The 18906-nt window shown below is 44.3% G+C and overlaps 1 protein-coding gene across 1 annotated transcript in view; it reads right to left on the bottom strand.

Moving 5' to 3' along the window:
* nfixa (nuclear factor I/Xa) overlaps positions 1-18175 on the bottom strand; it is a 24402-nt gene extending 6227 nt beyond the window's left edge. Inside the window, exons 1-11 of the mRNA XM_035659644.1 lie at positions 18161-18175; positions 16961-17078; positions 16586-16660; positions 16179-16302; positions 15627-15662; positions 15082-15209; positions 13771-13845; positions 9311-9439; positions 6126-6295; positions 4280-4427; positions 1909-1997 (exon numbers count right to left, since the gene is read on the bottom strand). Coding sequence (XP_035515537.1) covers positions 1909-1997; positions 4280-4427; positions 6126-6295; positions 9311-9439; positions 13771-13845; positions 15082-15209; positions 15627-15662; positions 16179-16302; positions 16586-16660; positions 16961-17078; positions 18161-18175 — 1107 coding nt within the window. The remainder of the gene's footprint in view (positions 1-1908; positions 1998-4279; positions 4428-6125; positions 6296-9310; positions 9440-13770; positions 13846-15081; positions 15210-15626; positions 15663-16178; positions 16303-16585; positions 16661-16960; positions 17079-18160) is intronic.
* Between the last annotated feature and the right edge of the window lie 731 nt (positions 18176-18906).

Here is an 18906-nt window from a genome sequence, read left to right as displayed (position 1 = left end):
CCCCAAGTCCAAGTTCAACTGCCTATGACATCATGTCTGGTTGCTGCGGGCAACCAGACAGACGGGACGTGACTGTGGAGTGCAGCGAGCTTCGACTAACTCCTTCTCTCTTTTTTCCCTCCGTTTCTCTCAGTCCCTCCTACTTTTTTTCATACACGTCCCCCCTCTCTCCGTCTCTCTCCCTGCATGTCTGAGGTCTCACCACCAGAGAGCTCCTCAGACCAGCTTTTCTCTGCTTCTTGTCCTGAAGCAGCAGTGGGAAGACTCCTTCTTTCTTGGCTAGTTGGCTAGCAGGCGGCGAGGCGGGCTGGCAGGGCCATCGTCTGAACCTCTCCATATGCCAGAGAACAGCAGGATAGGCAGAGACCTCTGTTACTCACTCTGGCTGGGGTTGTTACTGACCTACTAGGCTCAGCTAACAGGGAGCAGTTGATACCAGTGCCCAGGTTCTTGCTGTGCGTGCCGTAAACCCGGCAGAAATGCTCAAAGTGGACATTTTTCAATAATGTTTGATAAGCAATAGCAGGAGATAATAAGCGTTCGGAACAGATGTAAGCTGTTGTAAAAGCCCTGTTGTTTTTTAGGACAGAAAATGAGGGGCAAGAGTTTTGGCACAGAGTTGAAGTGTATGTGCGCGTGTGTGTATACACGCTCGCACGCATTTGGATGGTGTTTGGATGTCCCCTCAGTGCCAGGGCTACATCTGTGGGAGAGTGGTGCAGGTGGGGAGCTCGAAAATACTAGAGGGAGCAGCAGGAGGAGAGAGGGAGAGAGAAAAAGAGGGAGTGTGGGCTGCCGATGCATGAGGGGAGGGGAGAGGGAGCAGAGCAGCCAAGCAGAGCTGTGCCGAAGAGGAATGCAGATTGTTTCCATGTGTGGGGAGGACAGGAGAGCCGAGTTGGCTGCAGGCAGGTGCGGTTAGCCCCTAATGAGAAAAGTTGTGTTGGTGATGGAGGAGGCCCAAGACACTGCAGCCCAGTGGCAGAGCGCAGCCAAAGCTGAAACCACAATGTAGTTCACTACTGGCCTCACACGCTGCACTAATACACACTGTGGGGCAGAGCAGAGATAAATCAACGCTGCTGGAGCTGAAATTAACTGGCACTGCTTACATTCGCTGTGGGGAAATTACTGTGGTACAGACACTGTAAACCACTACTGAAACTAAAAGCCTTGATACATGGGCAACCCTTTGTGTCAGTGTAGGTGGGCAACTTTGCAAACAATTGATCTTATGTGGACAAGCACAACAGATTTTCAGCATAAGAAGCTTTAAAAACTAAAAAAAAGTTTATTCTTGACAAAATAATTTGACAAATGTCCACTTGCCAGCTTCTTTCAGGGCTTTCAACCATATAAAAGATGGAGTTTGGTCAGTTTTCATGGACATTGATCTGTTGACATGCAAGCTTAACATCAGCTACTGAATGTGCATGTCGACAGATCCTCATTAAAACTGAGCTTAGTTTACTGATGAAGATGTGTTATGTGGTTGAAAGCTCTGGAAAAATCCTGTAAGTGGACCTTTAGTTGAGATTGTTTCGCCAAAATAATTAGCAAAATGATGCAGGTACCAGTTATGAATGACTACAGATATCTCAATTTTCATAGCGCCAAATTATTCCAACTGCTGATCAACACTGGTGCCATGGGCTGCCAATGCAGAGCCATTGCCTGAGCACTGCCTCTGTATCATGGCCACATTCTGGATGACATGCTTGTCCCTTTAAGGGAGGCCTACAGTAACGGTGCACTGTAAAGTATCATCTATGTTCAGCAATGTGCAGAGTCAGGCTTGCAGTGGGTGATGATGGACAAGGAAGAGAAAGACATAAAACGGAGGAGGAGGAGGAGGAGGGAGAGGTGGATGGGTGAATGTTAATTAAATGTGGGAGGCTGGTGGGGTACCTGAGTCTGCTGGGGGATATTCAGAAAGTTGTCCCGTGTTCCGATGCCGACAAACCGGTTGGGAGCTGTGGAGCCTGGCGTGGAGTATGCTATAAACAGAGAGAGACAAGTGTGTAGATGTTTTTACACACACACATACACACTGAGCTCATTGTAGAGTTTGATGCTCTTGTTATCATTATCAATATGTTTTAATATAATATTAACCTAATGCTAAAACTATACCTAGAATTCACTGTCAGATGAATTACTGGGGATATACAGTAAGGGTCAGGGATACTGATGCCCTATTAGTCACATGGATGATTTATTCATTTTGTGGGCAGGTTCATTGTTATTTTCCTTCACTTAACTATTTAATCTGTGGTTAACATGGGGCTGTACAGCCTGTAATGATTAGCGCTAACATGAAGAAGCTACTTCCCCCAAATATGTCTGCGATGTTAGTCACAGACACTCCTCAGCAGCCCCTGGCCTCAGTTATAAGCCACCGTAATCACAGAAAACCACTGAGGATTCACTGTGGACTTAATAGTAGGGTGACCGATGGAGGAACTGTATTCATCACCAGTGGTAACCAATGCTCCATTTACGTTTAATAGGTTAAGAGGAGCATCTTGCCTACAAAGTGACACCATTCAGTGATGCCATAGGATCAAATTTAGGGCAGTTGTGCTCACTGGACTCCAACATGGCGGCTGAGTAGAATTTTTGCTGTGCATGACTTGATTGAGGTTGAGGGGATGGGGATGTGTGGGGGTGACAGTGACAGGGCTGGAAACTGATGCATGAGTGAGGGTGAGCGTGTACCATATGCATGTGTGTGTGTTTTTATGACTGTAATTACGATATCTTGAGAATCAGAAACAAAGTAGAGGTAAAAAATAAATAAAAAATACAGTGATAACAGTCACTGGAATGAGAAGAGAGACGGAAAGTACGATATTTATTTATATAGATGTTCATATAAATAAATAATAAAAGTGACACGTTAATCTGAGAGAGTTGGAAGGGGGAGGGGAGGAAAGGTTGATAGGACAGGAAGAGGAGAAAAAGTCAAAACAAAAGGAGGAGAAGGTGCCCCAGTTGCTCCGTCCAGTGCCCCCTCTTGGTGTGCCTCTCCCATGGCCCGACTCTTGCACCGCACCTGTCTGGGTGGAACCAACCAAAGCCTCACCGCTCCCTGATGACACTCCTCTCTCCCGCTCCCCCAGAATAGCACTAATTAGACAGGTTTGATTAAATTTTATCATTCATGTTTAGAGAGATTGGGTTGTTCTTGTTATACTATGATTTCCATGTTTTTTGTTGTTCTCAATTTTTAATTGTTGTGAGATTTGTGTGAAAGTGGCGAGGGGATTGGGTGGGTAAAGTGGGGCATGATGTTTTTTTGGAGTCCACGCCAACTGCCCTAATTTTGTTCCCTTAAAAAGAAAAAAGAGAGAAATAAAGGAAAAAAGAAACAAAGAAAGGAGGATATGAGAATATATCAAATAAAGAAAAGAAGAAGGCAAAAAAGAAATGAGAGAAGGGGGTTTGTATTGCCGCTGTCACAGACAGACATGCAAAGTCTGCGTTGATCAAAGGCTTGCAGCTACAGAGGCAACGTGCACAGGGCCCTGCTCTGCTCCCCCCAAACTACAAAACACATCAAAAAGAAGGGAGAGAGACTACACTGCCTCTTGTGGTGCTTGTAGGAAACCGAACACCAGAGAGAGAGAAAAAGAGAGAATAAAAAGATTTTGAGGAAAGAGAAAGGGTGGAGGAGAGAGGCTGAAGAGGTTTGCAAAGGCATGAGAGAGAAAAGAAAACTTCAGAGCAAGAGATGTAGAAGAGCTTGAAAGAGGATCTCTGGTTTGGCAAAGGCGTGGCTTCTGCCTTGACAGAATTGGTTCTTGCTAGTACTGTATAGTACATTGGCGTACAGTTCATAAGGTGATGGATGAAAGGAGTGAAGCTCCTGGGGCTGCTGAGTGTTTGACTGAGCAGACTGCAACCTTACTGGGAGCAGACGGCCAGCTAAACTATGAAAAACTACAGCAGTAGCCATTGTAGAAGTCCCAGACCTGTGCTTTTTCAGTAGTTGTACTACAACGACTACAGTACTACTACAGTACTTACAGAAAAACCCCAAGTGTAGCTGCACTGCACATAGGTACTGGGACATCTATGATGGCTACGTCTGTTCTAGCCCAACAAACTTGACGTAGTACTGCTTGGAACAAAGGACAAATTAGCTGCCAGCTACGAGCTAACCAACCTACTGGAGCCTAAAATCGGTTCGGACTGGCCTCTATGAGAAGTCTGTGGGGAGACTGGGGCAGTAATGGGGGTTTGTTGTGGAGGGGAGTGGGAGTTGGGGGTGACTTACACGGAGATGCGGGTGAGCTGAGTCCGCCGTCAGTGGGCGTGCTGATGATTTTAGAGTCGGGCATGGGGAGGGGCACAGGGCGTGCCACCGGGGGTGGCGGAGGCAGCAGGAAGGAGCCCGGCATTTTGCTCTGGCCACCTCCATTAGGCTGCAGATGGACCATACAGACAGGGTGAGCAGGACACACCCCGAGAATATACAGTGCACAGGGAGCCAGACACACAAACGACATAAAGTCACACACACAGACTCCCATGTAAGGGTAAGACACTCATATATAGACGGATGCAAACAGTATCGACACAAGTAGTCTAAAGTACAATCAGACACACACTGCTCGCACACAGGGACAAGAGAGATCACCAAACTCACACTATTCCGAAATAAACCAAACAAAAATATCAGACAGTCTGGCCAAAAATAATTAGAATTGAAAAATGTAGAATACTGTCAACACACAAGGGGAAAAGAAAAATGGGGTTGTCCACAAGGAAAAGTTATTATAGTGCAATGTAAGAATTTATAAAAGAAGGGGAAATAAGCAATGAGAAAAGGGTGTCTGTTCATGTGAGTGAATGTGCATTGTGTATGTGCAAGTGCAACTTCACAAATTATATTGTGTCTTCAGTGTGTGAAGTAATGAGAACAAAGGATAACAGAACATGAAAAAGGGCTTAATAAGTGCTTTCAAAGTTGCTCACAAGGCCAAGTTTACAGTAGAGGTTTACAGCGTTACCCGCGACCTGCACCTTAGTGAATGCGAGTCGAAATCATTTTGAAATGTCCCTTAATGGCCAGTTGACAGTCAGCTGTTACCGTGCATATGTTTTGATGTCTGAAAACTCTTTCACGATGAGTGAGTGAGTGTGGGTTAAGTTATCACGTAGCTTCCTCCTGATCCAGAACAACTCACTATTCACCATGGCTTCATCTGACACACAGCACTTTTTAATAACTATTCTTCAATCCCCCGTGGCACTCACATAAATATCGTAAACATACATATTTGTTATGATATATGTTTACAGATTACAATGCAGACTGGGAAAGATGAGCCCCTTGGGAGAGCATCATTGTTGGGAGTAGAGGAACGTCACTTAAGATGACAGTGGGTAATTGAGGGCTTGTTAAATGACTATTGAAATGCACCGGGAGTCTACAATGTCGGCTTCAGGTTCCTTCCATGGATACCTTACTCTCCAAACAGTGCTAATCTAGATGTATACAAACCCTCTACCAGCCTCTCCAGAGTTTCCAGACCTGATTCTCTATGATAAATCCACTGTCAGTTGCCACTCTCGCCCAAGCCATAGCTGACCTATTACCTGCCTAAAAGGACTTTGTCCTGATATTTTCTTCCTCCCTCAACCTGAACATAACTGTGGGAGAAGGTTATATGTTGAACCTGTGATGAGTCAAATGGGGTTTGGCTCCTTCCCCCTTAGTTTTCTCCAGGTGAGTTTTTTTCTTTTGTTTAAGCACATCTGGCTGCCTCCTCCTGTTGACACATTTGCCCTAAAACCATTTTCCTCTTTCCTGGTGAAGTTGCTTCACTTCATAAAGATTGCTCTGTTATTTCTAGGCTCACAACCTCTCATAACCTGTTTGCACTTGTATATCAAACAAATAATATATAAAATAATGGAGCAGTCATTCAGTATATAACTGTGATATTGATTTTTCCCCTCTTCTTCTTGCCTTCTTTCATTCTGCTTCTTCAGTAAAATTCCACAAAATGAACTGACTTCTAATCAGTGTCACCTTTTCTTTTATGTCACTCTGCAGCCACTGTTTGCATCCCACTACCCCCCCTCACACTCCTTTGCTGAACCCATAGACCACTTACCTGAGCGCTGGGCTGTCCTGTGCCATCGGTGCACACAAACTGCACAAACTCCTTAAGTGGGTCCTGGTGGTGATGGTAGCGTATGGTGGGGTGGGTGAAGTACGGGCTGGACTGCTGGATGATAGAGGAGGAGGGGAAGTGCAGGGCTGAGGCTGAGGCACGGGGACTCCCTGAGGAGAGAAGTGAAAAGGGGAAAGGAAACAGGAATGGGAACGGAGAGGAGGAAGACGACCGTGAGGAGAAGATAGAAGTGAGAAAAATACAATGAGGCACAAGTCATTCTATTCTTTTTCTACTAAAACACAGCACAGATGTTAAGCATACGTAACATTCTACACACTATGATATTCAGTTCACTAACATGCACACCTATGACAGTATATAAGACATGCGTTTGTTTTAAGCACCAGCACAGTTGGCATCAAAAACCAGGTTGCTGCTTAGGCCTATTACTGTCATAACACAGAAAATAGCTGTGACATTCTCTTGTGGTTGACTGACTGAAGCTGTTTCTGCTTACAAATGACTGGCATTATCCCTGGCTATTGGGAAACATCTGGTCCCATTCATTTTATAAATCAGTCCACTAGATTTCTCTGTACCTCTGGTAAGCCTGGCATCACCACATTTGCACATACACACACGTTCAGTGTCCCATACACGCTAGAGTGTGTTACAGTATTTTCTGCCTTCTGCTGCCTCTCAATTTCTCTCTCAAACACACACACACACATACACAAACCACTGGGGTATGACAGAGCCACACACACACTGGGTTTTTCCACTTTTGTTTTATTGCTTGTCGGTGATGTGTAATCAATCAGCAGCATATCCTTGCTGTGCGGTTCTGCCCAGTAGTTTGAAGCTTGAGAGAGAATCTCCCCTCCGCTCCCAACCGACCACAAAACGCCTCCCGGAGACATTAGTCAGCCAGCCAGCCAGCCAGCCAGCCATCCAGCCAGCCAGCCAACCAACCACACACACACACACACACACACACACACACTAGGCTCCACTGTCTGTCTTCTGCTGAGATTCTATGGCTTTGGCAATTTGGCACACCAAACTAAAGAGGCAAGCTGCTAGGTGAGGGGAGCCTGGCGAACAAGCATCTGTGATTATGTCTGTCACCTACTATCTCTTGTGTATGCTGCACTCACAAAGTGTGTCAGTGCCTGTTGGTTCAAACTTTCTGTGTTTTGGTGTTCCCATCATTTTGTGTCTGGGGTTGTGTCCGTCTGCTGTGTTTTTGTGTGTGTGAATTTAATGCAGCTCTGTATATTGGTTTGTATGTATTTTTGTAGTCTGTATGAATGTATTGCAATGTCTGCTGTAGCTTTCATGTGTCTTTGTATGTATATTCGTGTGTGTGTGTGTGTGTGTGTGTGTGTAATCACTGTCACAATGGCAGACTCTCCAGACTGGTATAATCAGACAACAGTCAATCTGGCAGCTCTCCACATCAGTCCAGAGCCAAAAACAGGACATAAACCATCCCGTCCTTACCCCTGAACAACCACACTCACTAGACCTATACAACAAGAGCTAACAGCTCTAGTCCATCCAAGGCAAACCATGATTGCTAACTGCTTTTTCCCCCTCTTTGTCTACCCCATTTCTCTTTTCATCCCTCTCTCCTTCCCTCCCTCCCATCATCCTCCAGTCTCTTTATAGAACCAAGGCCTCCGAGGGACATTCCATTTGGATGGCAGCCATTTTAGCACAGAGAGTCCTCCACAAGAGTGTAAATTTACACATGCGCATGCTTGTGTATCTATGTGTATGTGCACTAATGCAGCAATACACAATCTCTAAACACTGTCTCATTACAGCCTCTCTATTACATGAAAACCTCTTAGCCAACAGTCCACACACACACTTTTGGAAAGTGTGAGAAGTTAGTTGGGGGAACAAAGAAACCTGAGCCAGTCCCTCACACCTCTTCAACTCACGCACAAAACAGAGGAGCAAGTTTTGGAAATCAATTCAAACGCAAAATTCAATCTGGTGCTTTGGATTCTTCAGAGGATATAGGGCTGCTCAGGACAGATAAACAACATGGCTTAATGGTGCGAGATCCGGCCTGGACTATATTTTCTAAATATACTGTGGGGAGCTCCGCAAGTAAAATTCAATACGTTTCAACATGGAGGGCAATGAGTCCTAATGACCTTTACGTGGTAGGTCTGGTTTGGCTGTGGGCCAAGCCATCCCTCTGAGAGACAAATGGAATGAGAGGGAGAGATAGAGAGAGGAGGACATATTTATTCCTTTGAAAAGTGAGACCAGCCAACAGGGACTTGGCAAACTTGAGTTCCTGGAGACTTTGGGATTTCTCTGACTGGAGATACAGAAACCATGTCGGTTATCCTTTTGGGCTTTTGGCCTTATGAGGACAACTTGCCCTTAGTGCTTCTAATGAAACAGGATCTTGGAAACACCGGATGTTACTTTTTGACTCCAATGCTGTATCAATTCCTGTTACTTTCTCCCTTCCAAACCTGTATTTGCTCTATAAGCTTAAGGAAATATGCCAAATACATCTTTTGAAGAACAAGAACAACTGAGATGGTCTGTCTGAATGTACCGTGTGGTATTATTACAACATAAATTAAACTATTAAGTGTGCTGATAGACCCACTTGATTCATTATCACACCCAGTCATTACAGTTCATTACATGAGAATAAACAGCTTTGTCAGTTTCAATGCAAGAACAGACTTCTCAAAACATTACAATGGATGCATGAAGCAGTAAGATATGAGGCAAATCAGTCACAAAGGCATTGATGCAACAATGGTACCATGCAATGACAATATTAAAACACACAGGCACAAAGATGGTAAACATGGATGGATGGAGAGATGCTGAAAGAGAGAGAGAGAAATTTATGCCAAGCCATGATGATAGCAGTAACACTGAACAGGTGAAACTCTGCGGGAATATTGCTTCTCAGCAGTTGCATCTGTAGGATTTTAAAGTTTTATTTTGCTTTCTCAGCAAGTACATTTGGGATTTTCATCATTTTCAGGCACACGTTTGTAGAATTTATTTTGTTTTTTTTCCCAGAGGAGTTTGGAGGTGTAAATATGGATCTAGGATCAAGTTTGACACTCCCTTTCCTTCTCTCTCTTTGTCAGATTATAAAAGGGGGATTGGGGTTGGGTTCATGGCAGGGCTCTCACCTGGTCTCACTCCTGCCAGCACAGGCAGCGGGTGGTGTGTGAACGCCATGCGGGGGGACCTCGTCTGGGAAGTCAGGGCGTTGAAATCAAACTTCCCCGGCTTCTTAAGTGAACCAGGCGAGGACAGTCCTGGCAAAAAAAAAAATGGGATCAACAAAAAAAGTGGGGGGGAAGAGGGAGGAAAAGAGAGAGGTGGTTTTAATCAACAAAATGTTGCTTATTTAATTGGCTACACTAAAAAAAATCAATTTGATTTTTATTAAAGGGGACTTGAACAATCATGATTTTCTGATTAGATTGTTTAATTTCCTCATTGGTTGATGGCAGTGAATTACTCCCTGTCCTTTTGGCTGTTGGCCATTCACTCCCGTTAGTTTCAGTGAGTCAATCAGAGGACTCTAGGCTGTAATAACTCATTCAGAGAAATACTGTAGGATTCCCAACTCCAAGCTTTAAAATCATATAATATGGGCCGAACAATATTTCAAAGCCTAAGTGCATGTCTTCAAAGGAAAAAATGGAAAAATAGCTCAAGTCAATCTGAATCTGGTCTTTGTTTTAGAGCCAAAGCACATCTGTAGCTATAATAACCTCTACTGTGCCACTGTATGTTTTTCTGTCTCATCTCTGTCTCTCTGTTTCTCTCTCTCTTTCAGGTGCCAACTCCAGGCTTTCTCTGTGTATGAGCATGGCCACCATACAGCCACAGTCAGCTAGTTGTGGTCTGGCTTCAGCGAAGCTCACAGGCTGGCTGCACGAGAAGAAGGCTTCATTCAGAAATAGCACACACTGTACAGTATGGACACGGCAGCTGCTGAGTGCGAAAGACAAGCAGACGGACAGAGAGAGGAGACAGAGGGAGACAGAGAGAGAAAGAGAGAGGCGAGAAGAACGTGGGAGACATGAAAATATGCGAGGGAGCAAGGGAGCGAGAGAGCAAAGCAGAACCTGTGAAAAATGCAGCAGTGTCTTGTTTTTCAATGCGTTGCTCTGACGACATGTATGAAATTGGAATGTCATAAGATGTTAAATATGGTTATTATCTCTCGCTCACACACACTCACTCACACACTCGATGTCTGAACACACTAGAGAGCACGAGCACACGTCCAAACACAAAAAACAAAGACCCTTACCACACCGCCACGTTAAACTGATGAAACAATAGATGCATTTCTTTTCCATTAAGTTTTCTTCTAATCTTCCTAACAAGTGAGTGATGTGATAATGTTCTGTGTTTAAACTTTTTTTAGACTGTTGTTTTGTAGTCTATTTCTGTGGCCCCTCCGCATCAAACAAGGCATTAAATATGATTCCTCCTCAGTTCTCCAGCTGGAGACGTGTGAAAGTCTATGGGAGTGTGGGGGCGTGTAAAACCTTCCCTCCCTGTGTGAAAGAGTTAAGTCTCAAGCAGGTGGGAGTGAATATGTGTGAACCATTTATGTCTTTAGCAGACATATATTTCTTTTTTCCCCCCACTGTAGCAGGAGTCTGGGGGCGTATTGTACTGTCAGACAGATTCCAAGCATGAAGACAACCCCAATCCCACTTCTGACACCAATAGTTAGCAGTGATTGCTATGACACTGTCACACTGGTGGGAGCAAACTGGAAATAAGAGCATACTGCAGAGACAGGCTTAAACAAGGACATGCACTGGAGGGGAGAGCTGGAAAACACTGAGATTTGGAAGAAAAGTGTAAGAACCAGAACCTTTTAAACAGTTTCAGAGAGGTAGTTATGTGCTTTAATTTTGAAAGTATAAAATAAATCTGAAATATAGAAATCAGAGCCAGGAAACACAGAGAGGATCAGATGAAGATTGACATCTGTATATATAGGAAGTTATAGCACTGTCACTATCACCAAGGGAATGTGAAAGACAATATTCAACACTTCAGAGACTGTGCAATGGTCTGATCTGGTTTGTGTGTGTGTGTGTTTGTGTGTGTGTGTGTGCCACAACTGCACTGTTTCCTCTCTTGGCAAGCCTAAGTATTTTACTGGCAACCAATCAAGCGCTCCCATGATGACCCTTCTGTCTCTTTGCACTAACAGGCCTGCCACCAGATGCGCCTCTGAAGCACACAGAGACGCAGACACACACACACACACACACACCTACACACACGCACACACACACAGACACAGTCGGAAAAGATAGGAGATTGTGGTTTACACGAGTAAAGGAAAGTCAGGAAATTCTCCTCTCTCCAGTGATTTAAACCACATATGTAAGTCCAGCCATATCCCTCTACGGGCCTGTAACATTTAACTCAAAGCACCAAAAAAAAGGCCCCCACCACCACAGGTCTCTGGTGTCTCAGGAAAATTTCACAATCATTTGGAACTAATATGAAATCATGGTTGTTTCGTTTTCTTCCACTAACCTCCCCCACCCCTTTTCTAGCCCCTGTGGAGCAGATGTCTCCAGCATCCTCACAGATCCCAAGGCTACACACATGCGGAAACACCATCTGGGTCCATGCTTCAGCTGTGCATGTGAATGTGGGCTGTGTGATATGTGTGCACAAATCTATCATGTGTATTCCTGAATGTAACTGTGTTTGTGTGATTTATATGTATAAATGCATCTTCATACATCTGTGTGTGTCTTGCTGGATGTGTGTGTTCTTTTGCTTATGGAGGGAATCAGGGGGAGTAGATGGTGCTGTGGACAGACGGTGAGGCGCACCTGTGTGTGTGTGAGTGTGTGTTAAATTTTTTTTTAAGAAGCCCCTCGGTTTGTTTGTCTGTGTGTGTGTGTGTGTGTGTGTGTGTGTGCTTGCTTGTTTACATACCCCCCACCTGGACAGGAATTCCCAGATGAGCTTTGCCTGTGGCAGGTGGGATCCTTTGGAAAATCGGATACACACCGTACCAAAATCCCACATTCTCTACTCGCTCCGCCCTTGCTTGTTCTCTTGAGTGTGAACAATGTTTTTTGCTAGCTGCTGTTAAAAAAACTATTTCCAAACCGGAAATTAAAAAAATAAATAAATAAGGGCTGGTAATTACAAAAGCTTTTGGCTTCCTAATTTTTCGCATGGATATTGTAAATTAATTGGGTAAAGGGTCCAGATTTGCACGCCATTCTACACCTCTATTTGCCAAACTCATTAGGAGGTGTATGAGGCTGTGTGTGGTGCACTTTGGAAAGTAAGGGGGTGGTACACATACACAGAGAGCAAAAGCGAGTGAGAGAGACAGGAACAAGATGGGAGGTGAGGCTCTGGTGCGCTAAGGCGTGCAGCAGCCTCTGTTGTGGCTCTGATGAACAGCCTCTTAATTACATTTACAGCTAAGTGGAGCAGGAGCAGGAGAGCAGCCGCTGAGGCTCGAGTGAGAGTAGACTGGGGCAAAACCTAACCAGGGCTCTTGGCTCCTCTACTTTGCATCCTGATAACCCTTCTCTCTCATTAGTTATCACTATTTGAGTACACTAAAGTCTTCTTCTCTCCTCTCAGCCCTCTCTCACCTCCCACTTTTCCCATCCACTTGCCTGCTTTCTGCTTCTCTCTCCTCCTCTCCTCTGACATGTTTTCTCCCTCCCCAGGGTCCCTCCTGCTGTACACGTTTTCAATTAGACAGAAGGGAGACAGGGATGGAGGGTTGAGGGGAGAGCTAGGGAGCAGGAGGAAGGGTTTTACACCTCTGATCCACAGACGGTACGCGTCTTAATGAGGGATTTGAAGCAAGGGAGGAATGGAGCGACAGAGGGATGGAGGCAAGGCAGGCACCTGAACACCTGCAGGGGTGGGGAGCTTGATAAGCATGTGTTTCAATGTGTGAACGTCTGCATATGCGGGGGGTTGTGTGTAATTCATTGCGTGTGTGCCCGTCTGCATATATACATATATAAATATACATATATATATATATATATATATATTTGTGTATGTGCATGTGTGTGCGTGTGTATGAGTGCGTCACTGTACATGTGCATGTGAGGCAGAATGGGCTCAGCATGTGAATTTGCCTGCTGGTGTTGTCAGTGTTAGCCTGGTGACATCTGTCAGTTAAAGTGCCGCTGGGAGGAATGACATGACTTCAGAGAGATAAAGCCAGGGATCCTAAGTGAGCTACTTGTAGCCTCATGTTTCACACAGAAAGTAAAGCCTTTACTGGATAATCCTTGAAAATCCTGCTACTGTGCGTCACAGGAAATGTAATGTCACTAAATTAACTTTTGATCAGCAGCAATGAAATCATTCTGATAACACACTAAACATCACTGAAATTATTAGACAAATACTGTAGCCCCATACACTATTCTTGTCCTAAACAGACAACTCACATATAAACACACATGCACACTCTCTCATACAGTATACAATATATTTATATATATGTATATATATTGTATATACATATATATACACACAGATACACAAAGGAATGACTGGGCTACATAAAGGCTGATAAATAGCAAATATATATGAGTGTAATCAATGTTCTAACCATGGTAAGGAAACTGCACGCCATCGTTTTCATGTTTTATCTTCCTCTCCTGCACACTCGCCAAATGGTGCTGCACTGAAAGTGGAGAAGGGTATTGTTAACAATGAGACAGAGGAAGAGTGAGAGAGAGAGACAGACAGAGACAGAGAAAGAAGGAGAGAGAGAGAGAATGAGGGGAAGAGAGAGAGTTTAGAGTGAGCATTTATGTATGATGGAGGTAGAGTGACTGATAATTGACATAACATCAGATAAACTGTATGTGTGATTATGGCTTTAAGGTGAGGATGAGGAAACGTGAAGCCTTGAGATTTGGGACTCAAATGAAGTGAAGAAGAGAGGGGTTTTTCTTGGAGTTATTGGGTTGTTGGAGGGATGAGGTAGGATTACTGAGGAGGTAGAATAAAGAGGGTAATGTCCAAAGCTGAATCACAGAGGTAGTGGTTACTGCCAAAACAATGGAAACACCAACATAAAGCCTTAATACAGGCCGCTGTAAGCTGTTATTTAACCCTTGATGCATTTTGGCATTTATATTCCTGATGCCTGGAGCTATTTGGTGGATAGCATTTAGCACCATTTATACATGACAAATACATTTAAAAAAAGGTGACAAAAAAAGGCTGTAGACTGTAATTCAAAATATGTTGATGCTTTTAAACCCATTTACAGAACAATAAAGGAAGATACTATTCCAGTCAGTGTAAAATAGCCTCACCACATGGTGAAGGTGATGACTGTGTAATGGGTTTATTGCCAATTATATATTTTGTCTTGACTAAACCTAAAACTGGCTTTTATTATTAATCCAAGTCTCCTTTATTTTGGCAGGTAGCATGTGATTTTAAACATTTGTTTCAAGTTTAGATGGTTTTTATTATTAAATATATGAAAGTGTATTAGAGTGCTTTTGCTTTATATTGCTAAATATTGTGACCAATGGTGGTAAATCTTGGTTACCCCTTTAAATATTAGATAAATAAAGCACTCCTCATGTTTGTTGTTCTTGACAAATTATCATTTAGTAAGCCTGTGTTGGCATTAAGGAGCTGCACTCTTAGTTGTTTCTCTAAGGTGTAGAATGGTCAGACCGAGGTAGAGGGCCATAAGGAAGGTGGTTGGTGGGTGAGAGGGAGGTTTTGAGGGGTGTACATCACCAGGCAGGTAATTGAGGTAGGGAGTGTGGAGAAGAGATAGTCAGATGCATGTTTGGACTTTGGTGGTGGCAGTGGGGTGGGGGTCAGGCAGGAGTGTGAAAAAGTTTCATGATGCTTGTTTAGTGGGTGACAGGTGCGGGGTGGGAAAGGGGGGTACCTGCATCCATGTCATTGGGCCACGCACTGGACTGGGAGGAGCTGGCAGCAGGCGAGCGTCCAGGGTAGAAAACATCATCTGTGGGGCTCTCCAGCTCACTGTCGTCTAATGACTTCCTCTTGGTGGAGCTGAGGCCACGGGGAGGACGTTTGGAGGGCGGGTGATAGGTGGGAGGCAGAAAGAGAGGGGGAGAAGAGGCATGATTTAAAAATATAGATATAATGGCAAAGAATATATGGCTCTAGGATAAAATACCTTACAGAACTTACAAGTAATCATATAAACAAGCACTTTTAAACATTGAAAGAAGCTTCAAGTTTAGCATCTCAGTGGAAACAATATCATTGTCGCAAAGTCTTGGAGCCAAACAGACAAAGCACAAGAAATGTCAAAACTACGAATGAAAAAGGAGGAAACAGAAAGAAAATTTAGGAAGCAGAGACAGCCATACAGTAAGACTCTCTCTCTCTATGTGTGTGCGTGTGTTGATTTTTTTCAGTGCGTGTGTCTCAATAGTTTGTGTCATTGTAGGTGTTTATAACTACCTCCGTGGAAGGTTTGCGTACAACTCCACCTCAGACCTAAAGTGACAGCAGATGACAGAGGTAAGAAGCGAGAAAGGGACAAGTTAAGAAAAACAAAAAAGAGAAAAAAAGCAGAAAGAGTCATCACACATTCATAAAGAGGAGAGCAGCTAACAGATACCCACACACATATACACACACACACACATATATGAAGAGGTTCAGGACAGATTCCAAGACTGGGAATGGACTGTAGTACTGAATACCATTTATAGCAAGAAACCTCAATGAAATGGCATACTTTACTTGCCAGTAAAGTCATCCTTCCGATAAGAAGCGATATACGGTTGGCAGATACTACTGTGATTTCACACTTCCCTCCAGTCTGCCCTTGGCTTCACAGCGAAGCACATACCAAGGTAGCACTACTACTGCCACATGGTGGCTTCACCCACAAGAGACTCTACTAATGGTGGACAGCTGGACTTGTATAATGGTCACTGGTGTTTTCTGGGCAACATACATCTTGTAGACTACTGTTGGCTGTGGGGAATCATAGTTGGGACTGTGTACCTGGTTGAAGGAGGGGAGGTGAGGGAGCGTCGCCCCAGAGCCACCTGGTTGATGTTGTAGTAGCTAGGACTGCTGTCCAGGTCAGCCAGTGAGAAGTTAGGACCTGACGCCGTGGCTACAGGAGCTGACAGGGACAAAAAGGAAGGAGAAAGGGAAATATGTAAGAATGCGTTAAGATGTATATTTCAGAAACATTATATAGAAAGATTTTCAATAGAGGAAAATAATCATCCATAAAGCAACTTTGTGTCTCAGTAGGATGTAACGTTAAAAGGCATAAACTGGATTGTGTTGTTGCTTCTTAGTCCCCAATCAGTAAACATAATTTGTTTGCTGCAGTTCTTGTTTTTCTTTGTTTTGTTTTTTTTGGTTCCTACGCCTATGTTTGTAGCATTTTTACTACTTACTCTGTGACACTCTGACTAGCTCCGCCACGTTCCACACCCCTGAGGTGACAAAGCAGTCCTGGAAACTCAGGTGCCCTGTACAGAAAAAGGTGTAATTGGGACATTCATTAACACACAAAAGCTTTAGAGGAAAAAAAACACTACATAGAGTTCATGGAATAAAAACAAAAAATTGGAAGAAACCCTGAAAATCACATCCCTTTGAGAGGGCGACCATCTGCAACTATGTTTGTGGATCAACATCTGTGTGAGTGTGTTTGCTAATTGGATCCATAATTGGAAAATGTTAAGACTGATAAGCATGATGGAATCAATTCTAGTATGCTAATTTGACAGTGTTTGGACATGGGTGTGTGTGTGCGTGTGTGTACCTACCATTGGGCGGTGGTTTGATGTCTGTGTCCCCCTGTTGGCTGGAGCTGTCTGATTGTCCGGATTCTGCACAGAAACAGAGACAGGGAGGGGAGAGTAGAGAAAGACAAATGGTTAGGATCTAGTATATGTGCTAAAAAAGTAATCAAAAACATACTGGTAAGTGTACAATGTCTTGGTGAATCATAGCTATGTATCCATGCTGCCAAGACTGTGATATTTGAGGTGTGAGAGGGAAGAAGAGCGACTTGCAGTATGTGCTCGGGTATGGTATACATCTTGTGAGTGTATGTGTATGTGTGTGCGTCTGTGAATTCACACATTTTTGTGTGACAGTCTTGTATCTAAGAATGTTCTCTCCCATCTCCCTCTGTCCCTCCTGACTTAAGGTGCAATGATTTACAGTGTGCTGCTATGCCATTTAGTATCTAACCACGCAATCATATCCCTCGCCCTAATCCTATTTAATACCTTCTTGCTGGTAGGGATTTAGTCTGCGTAAACAGAGCACCTTACACACACACACACACACAAACACACACACCCAACAACCATGCACACTCTCTCCCTCAATCTGTTTCTTTCCTTTAAGTTTTTGTTTTTCAATACTGTAATACATTCTGTAATCCTTGCAATGGACAAGCACGACAAATACCAACAAAACACAACACTACCGCAGACCCTGTTGAACTGGCTGAACCAGTGCCAGTTTGGGCTGGACGACGGATTGCTGAGGAGGTATTTTCAGAGTTGAGGCATAACTCCTCCTTCCCTCGGATCAAATGACAGCAGAAGAACACACAAGCACAATAACACACCTGGATTTATGACTGGTTCCCTACGAAACGCAACGGTGCATGCACTCGACATGGAGCAGACACAAAACATGCAGTCTTGCAACAAAGGGCGCGACAACTGTCAGACCCTGGTCGCTGCGCAAGGCGGAAAGGGAGGAAGCAAGATGGGTTTTTTGCCAGGTTCTTGGTACGTGAAAGAAAGTCAGTCTAAGACCGTGCGTCTTTTGTCTGGCTGTGAAAAAAAAAGATGTGTGTTATGGTTCACACTGGTATTCTGCCCTTATACAACACATGGCTGCATTTCTCGATCTTGGCGACAACGTTCTGACGTTGGTCGAACAAGACTGGGCTCTAATTGTTCAGGAAACCTGGTGGGCTTGTCCGAGGAGGGGGCGGCTAAGGCTACCTGCGGTGCATCCATGTTAGGCCTAGCTAGCGTAGCCTCCGCTACGCCAGCTAGCTAAGGAGGTGCGTTTATCCTGCAAGCTGTAACGGTGATTGAGAGCAGAGCCCACACAGAAACTCCTGCCCCAAGCAGCACTTCCTTTGCAGCCACAGACTAAGCCACAGACTCTACTGAGCAGAAAACAATAACAGACCTGTCCTCGCTGCTTACCGAAGCCACTGCTTATCCAACAAGAGCACAGGGCGAGCACAGACCGAGAGCGAGAAATGAAAAGACAGAAAGAGCAACCAGAAAATAAAAAGAGACGCTTCTTTTTTCCCTCTTTTTCTCCAAATGCAGCCAAATCTCCTCAACCTCTTCTCATGTCTCTCAACGGCTGGGTGTAATCCTGGCAGCCATCCCTTAGAGCTTGGACAGCCATCCTTAGCATTGCGGTTAGCGGGCCAAATTCCCAGCTAACTGACGGCAACCCACCTACAAACCATACGAGGCTGCCGCCCCGTCGCGCACGCACCCCCAAGACACCTTTTCATACACAACACACAACTCCCATACGCTGACCAAACATTGAGGTCACACTGAAGGAGTAAACATATAATGGGATGGCCATGAAAGCTCGTGAAAAAAACTGACTTCACTGGATTTTTACCGTCCGTGTAAGTTTCAAACCACAGGGCCTTCTACAATAATTGGGCGTAACACTCCGTTTCTCCACACCAACTACAGCGCACTGGTGGTAAATATTA

Source organism: Morone saxatilis, unplaced genomic scaffold, assembly GCF_004916995.1.
Source record: "Morone saxatilis isolate NCDOM2014 unplaced genomic scaffold, NCSU_SB_2.0 Contig17, whole genome shotgun sequence".
NCBI lineage: Eukaryota > Metazoa > Chordata > Actinopteri > Moronidae > Morone > Morone saxatilis.
The sequence above is the reverse complement of the archived record's forward strand: the minus strand, read 5'-3'. Positions and strand labels throughout refer to the sequence as shown.